Raw genomic sequence first — 6,986 nt, forward strand, 5'->3', positions numbered from 1 at the left:
AACAAAAAGAACACCATAAATAAACGAGGTTTGACAAGCTTTTGTTTTCTTTTGTTTACTCCTCGAACACAACCAACCAATATTTATTTCACTCCAAAAGTGTACAAGTGAAATACTACAAGATAGAAAGAAGAACAAATGCCTTAGAATATGAGAAGGCAAGTTAGAGGTGTGTTGCAAATGAATTAGGAGCTACCTATTTATAGGAGTGAATTCTTCCTATTGATGTCATCCATGACATCACAATATGTCAAATTTTCGACATTTACCTTGTGAAATCAATTTATGGTTCATCTAAATTTCACCAAAAAAAGGTGCTATCTTGACTCTTCTACCAATGAAGAATTATCCTCCTAACTACCATATCTTCTCATTAATTCATTTTTGAATCTTGTCAAATTTAACAAATCTCCACCTTGGCAAGATTCTCCATTTTAAACATTCTCTCAACAAAATTTTTTATTGTGTCTTCAACCCTAATCTTCAATGTTCAACAATATTGATCAAGTTCAAACAATGTGGAAACTTGACCGCAGTCACCACTTTTGTCAACATATCGGCAAGATTATCCGTATTATGAATTTTCTCCATTATGACTCAAAAATCTTGTAATATTTCTCGTATAAAATGATATCGGATGTCAATGTGCTTCGTCCTTGAATGATAAACTTGGTTCTTTGCTAATTGAAAAGCACTCTGACTATCAAAAAATATTGTGATTTCTTCTTGTCCAATACCAAGCTCTCTAAGCAATCCTTGAAGTCAAATTGCTTCATTCGCAGCCTCTGTAATTACCATGTACTCTTCCTCAGTGGTAGATAAAGCAACTGTTGACTGCAAAGTAGACTTCCAACTGACTGGTGCATTTGCAATAGTGAAAACATAACCAGTAGTTGATCTTCGTTTGTCCAAATTACCTGCATAATCTGAGTCACAATATCCAACAAGATATTGACTATCTTTCTGCTCGAAAACCAAACTAACATCTACAGTATTATGAATATACTGTATAATCCATTTTACAGCCTGCCAATGATCCTTTCCAGGATTGTGCATGTACCTGCTTACAAGTCAAAAAAACGTGTGAAATATCTGGCCTTGTGCAAACTATTGCATACATCAAGCTGCCAATAGCATTAGCGTATTGTACTGTTGACATATATTCTCATTCAGCTTCATTAGTAGGTGACATAGGATCACAAAGCTTAAAATGAGGAGCAAGCAGAGTGCTAACCGACATTGTTTTTTTATTCATACCGAATCGCTTTTGTACTCTTTTCAAATGTTCCTTTTAAGATAAATAGAATTTCTTTTAATGTCTATCTCTTTTATCTCCGTGCCAAGAATCTTCTTTGCCTCACCCAAATTCTTCATCTCAAACTCCTTTCTTAGTTGAATCTTTAGCTTCTCAATTTCCTCTTGACTCTTAGAAGCTATCAACATATCATCAACATATTGGAGAAGGTATATAAATGAATTATCTTCAAGCTTGCGCAAATACACAATATGATGGTATTTGCTTCTTATGGACCTTTGCTGCAACGTAAACTTATCAAATCGTTTGTACCACTGTTTAGAAGATTGTTTCAATCCGTACAATGATTTTTCAAGTTTGCACACCATATTTTATTTTCCATCAACTTTGAATTCTTCTGGCTGAGTCATGTAGATTTCCTCTTCCAAGTCTCCATGTAAAAATGTAGTTTTTACATCCAACTGAATTAGTTCGAAATTTAACTGTGCTACCAAAGCCAACAAAACTCTAATGGAGGAGTGTTTCACATCTTGAGAAAATACCTCATTATATTCAATTCTCTCCTTTTGAGAATATCCTTTGGCCACCAATCTTGCTTTGTAGCGAACATCTTCTTGGTTAGGAAATCTTTCTTTCTTTGCAAATACCCATTTGCACCCAATTTCTTTCTTGCCCTCGGAAGATTGACCAATCTCCATGTATGATTCTGATGAAGGGACTTTATTTCTTCATCCATGGAAATCCTCCACTTATCTTCTTCTGAACTTTGGACTGTGTCTTTTTAAGTGGTAGGAATATCATCAGCTGCAATTGAGTCCGCACAAGCCACATATCTATGAGTCGAGCAGGTTTTCTTATTGTCATTTTTTACTTGCCGGTTGCTATTCATTAAAGTTATGGTTGAGGTTCTTGATATGGAACCTCCTCTTAGACTGGATCTCCTTCAAGAGGAAAATCTTTTGTTATTTCCTCATTTGATCCCTGAGTTGAGAAAATTATCTTTCCCTCAGACTCCACCTGCTTTGAAGCACCATCAATTTGTTTGACTTCTTCAACTGTTACCTTATCTTTCAAGATAGATTCATCAAAGGTAACAACCCTGCTGAAAATGACTTTTCTTGTCACTGGACACCATAAACGGTATCCTTTGATTCCAAAAGTAATTCCCATAAATAAAGCTTTCTTTGCTCTTGGTTCCAATTTTGACTCTCTTACATGATAATATGCAATTGAGCCAAATGCATATAAAGAACCATAATCATCAACAGGTTTTCCATACCATTTTTCAAATCGTCTGTTCCCACCAATAGCTGCAGATGGTAGACGATTAATGAGGAGGCACACATCTGTTATTGCCTGTGCCCAAAATTCTTTTCCCAAGCCAGCACTGGACAACATACACCGAACTTTCTCCGGCAAAGTTCGGTTCATGCGTTCTGCCACTCCACTCTGTTGTGGTGTATTTTTCACGGTGAAATGTCTAACGATGCCATTTTCCTCACAAATTTTCTGAAAAAGATCATTTTTATATTCACCACCATTGTCTTTGCAAAAACACTTGATCTTTCTGCCATATTAAGTTTCTATCATTGCCTTTCATTTGAGAAAAAATCCCAATACTTCATCTTTTGATTTCACAGTATACACCCACAATCTTTGAGAAAAGTCATCAACAAAAGTTACAAAATAGTGCTTCCCTCCTAATGAAGGTGTTTTGGAAGCACCCTAAATACCGAATAAATGTAATCAAAATACCTTTAGTATTATGAATACCTATTCCAAATTTAACCGTTGTTTGCTTTCCCTGGATACAATGCTCACAAAACTCCAAGTTGCAATTTTTTACTCCTTTAGCAATCCTTGATCTAATAATGTTTTCAAGGATTTCCCTCCAGCATGTCCCAAGCGCATATGCCATAGCTTTGTCATTTCAGCCTCCTTCTCGTCATAGGATGTTGTTGCCGCTATCCCAATAATTGTACTACCTTGATATTGATACATGTTATTATTTCTTTGAATTGCCTTCATTACAACTAGTGCACCAGAGCATATTCTCATCATGCCATTATCTTTAATGACTTTGAACCCCTTTGATTATAGGGCTCCAACAAAAATGAGATTTTTCTTCAAATCTGGTATATATCGAACATCTGTTAATGTTCTACTTCATCCATCATGGTTCCTTAATCGGATTGAACCAACACCATATGCGGTAAGAGGAATATTATTTGCAGTGTGAATAACTCCACATTCTTCTTCTTGTAAATCAATAAAACAGTCCCGATTGGGACACATATGATAACTAAAAGCTGAATTCATCAACCATACATAAGATGATTTGGAAGGATCTGTTGTAACTAGTGAGTAATCGGAATCATCACAATCATCCACATTTGAATCCATGACAACCTTCCCATTTTTTGGTTTGGCTTTGCTATTCAACTTTGGGCAGTCTTTCTTCCAATGACCTTTTTCTCGACAAAAGGCACATCCATCTTTGCTGAGTCTCGATCTTGACTTGGATCTCCCTTTCTTCGTTCTCATATGATTTTGAGAATGACCTCTCGCAACTAGTGCTACTGCTTCTCCGCCTTTTTGTTTTTCTCTCTTTCTTTGTTCAAAATTGTATAAGGCAGAACAAACTTCTTTGAGAGATACTTCATCATTCCCATGTAGTAGAGTCGTTTCAAGATGCTCAAACTCATCGGGAAATGAACTTAACAACATTAAGTCCATATCTCCATCCGTAAAATTCACGTCCATATTTCGCAAATCTGTCGCCAACATATTAAAGCTGGAATCATTCATTGTGCTAGTGGGAACATAAGTGAAGCGTAACAGTCTTCTTTTCATGTAATGTTTATTTTGACTATTTTTATTCATGAATTCCTCCTCCAATGAATTTCATAATTTATTTGAAGATGTTTCCTTCGTGTATGGATACTTTTGTTCTCCTGCAAGGTAAGATCGAATGGTACCGCAAGCAACACGGTTGATAATCTTCCGATATTCTTCTCCTACCCCGTCTGGTTTCTTTTCTTCAATGGAAATATCTTTCCCTTATTGAAAAAGAACATCAAGGATCTCGCCTTGCCACATTCCGAAATGTCTTGACCCGTCAAAAATTTTAACTGTAAATTTTGCATTTGACACAAATCTTGTCATAAGCGAAGATGTCAATGATAACGTATTATTGACACTTAATGTGGACTCATCATTTTTCTTGTCTCCCATTTTACTACAAATACTATTTAGTAGCTAACAGTACAAATACCAAAGTAAATCTCTTTCTGATGTGGATGTTCAGACTATGTTGCAACCATAGAGCATACTCAGATAATACCTTGGCTCTGATAACAATTGTTGCGGAAGACGAATATATAGAGAGTGATGGAATCACAACTACTATATCTAAGATAATAAATAGTAAATGATACAACAACAATATTTATACCAGGAATTAACGAGGTTCGACAAACTTTTGTTTTCTTTTGCCTACTCCTCGGACACAACCAACCAATATTTACTTCACTCCAAAAGAGTACAAGTGAAATACTACAAGAGAGAAAGAAGAACAAATACCATAGGAGATGAAAAGGCAAGTTAGAGGTGTGTTTCAAATGAATTAAGACTTCCTATTTATAGGAGTGAATTCTTCCTATTGATGTCATCCATGACATCACAATATGTCAAAATGTCAACATTTACCTTGTGATATAAATTTATGGTTCACCTAAATTTCACCTACAAAAGGTGCTATCTCGACTTTTCTACCAATGAAGAATTATCCTCCTAACTACCATATGTTCTCATTAATTCATTTTTAAATCTTGTCAAATTTAACATAATGTGGATAAGTTAATAATGGGGTCCTAGCCTCATTTCATTTTTAAACATTTGTCACTTCATACAAATTCATCATATTTTTGGAGTGATGCAGAATATGAACATTAAAGTAACACAATTAATATCAATCATATTATCCACACAGTACAATTAAGAATATAAAAGAATAATCTGTTAAGGCAACATATAAGTTTTGATTATTAATAGTGCAGCGTAAAATTTAATATAAGTTGTTGTAATAATGTGTAATACTTCTGATAAGTAGTATGCAAATACTTTGATAACAAATCAATATTTGAGTTTGTATTTTCTTCAATGGTCTCTTCACTACCTTGGAATGACTATAAAATTCCTAATTTTTTTCTCCTCAAGAAGCAACTGCTGATACCTAGAAACTTGTTTGCTAGAAAAAGCAAAAAGCTCCCATTTTGCAATTTCTTACTCCAATAACTAAAAGGAATTACTACCTAATAAATAAATAAGCAAATCATGCGTATTCGACATAAAGGAAGAGAAACTCCACTGAATCCCCGTGAAATCTCCGTCAGAACTCATATTCCATAGACCAAAACAAAAGAAACTTTGAACAATTTATCCTAATTTTTTTTCCTCAAGCTATTTGTACAAAGAGAACAAAACAAAAAAATTAGATGCAATCCCAAAATAATGAAGTATCAAATAAGCATCAATTTTTGAATCAAAATTATGAACTTCAAGTTCATCCATATGCAAATATAACATACCTTATCTAGAGAAACCCACAAAGAAATCTTTAAAATATAACTCAAATTAAAAATAGGTGAAGGATGTAGATGGAAAAATATGGAAAAAATAAAAAAAATTGATCAAGGTATTTTCAATTAAACATACATAATTCGACAACAACACAAATTATCACACAAAATACAGCGGTGGCATAAGTGCTTAAAAAGAAGGTATAGTTGAAGTGCAGATGATCTGATGCAAAAATGCTTCTAGCGACGTGACACTTAGAAAAGGAAAACACGTGTTCTCCAAGAGATGATACTAATCTTAGAAGAAAGGTATTAAGTGACTAAAAATGCCCTCAAAGTTAATTTTAAAGACACTAACCACACAGGTAGATTCAAATTTTAAACTGAGTTTTCTAATATTGCAGAATAATAGCTTTAATTACATTTGACCTCAATGCCGATTGAGTAATTATGGAGTTTATTAATGTTACCCAGTGTTTTAAAAGGCCGGTGTTTTATTTAAAAGAAATATTTATTTTTTTCGATTTATTTTAGAGTCTTCATTTAATTTTTTAAAGAAAAATCAATAAACCTAGATTTTCAACATATTAAAACAATAAATCAGTTGAAAATATTAGCGGGGTTTGGAGATTCTTATTAATATTTTAGAAAGATTTTTATGGAACCTAAAATACCCGTTAATATCGTTTACCTGCAACTAACTTATTTGGCTAAAGCGTCTAACTTAATTTTAAGATAAAATTATTTAGAGTTGTTTTCAAAAATGAAGTATCAATTCTATCTAATTAAGATTTGCAACATATATTTTTAGTTTATTTAAACTTTGTTAATTTAGATAAGCTATTAAAACGAAGTGACATATTGCGGGTATTTGAAATTTCTTAACTTAAAACTAATTGCATATATCGACAAGCAAATAGATGAAAAGTAAAAGGAGAGAGAGAGAAAGAGAGTTGGGTCCAAATCCAATTTCTATTTGCCAGGACCGATGTTTGGACCCATTTTGTTTGGGTCTTTGGCCCATTTCCACCTGCCTAAGATTCTAACAGATAATAACTAAATAATTAAATGGAAGACAAGGGCTTATTCCCAATACTACAAAATAAAATAAATGTGGGCTTTAAGACCAATCTCTTCAACTTTCAATCTGG

At 33.7% G+C, this 6,986-nt stretch overlaps 1 protein-coding gene across 1 annotated transcript; it reads right to left on the reverse strand.

Annotated features, from left to right (window-relative positions):
- Nucleotides 1-762: 762 nt before the first annotated feature.
- On the reverse strand, nucleotides 763-1,159 carry LOC138338464 (secreted RxLR effector protein 161-like). The gene is made up of 2 exons (XM_069289428.1): nucleotides 1,119-1,159; nucleotides 763-1,060 (listed from the first exon to the last, which is right to left on the reverse strand). The coding sequence occupies exons 1-2, from the start codon at nucleotides 1,157-1,159 to the stop codon at nucleotides 763-765; spliced, it is 339 nt and encodes a 112-aa protein (XP_069145529.1).
- Between the last annotated feature and the right edge of the window lie 5,827 nt (nucleotides 1,160-6,986).

This window comes from Solanum lycopersicum, chromosome 9 (genome assembly GCF_036512215.1).
Source record: "Solanum lycopersicum chromosome 9, SLM_r2.1".
NCBI lineage: Eukaryota > Viridiplantae > Streptophyta > Magnoliopsida > Solanales > Solanaceae > Solanum > Solanum lycopersicum.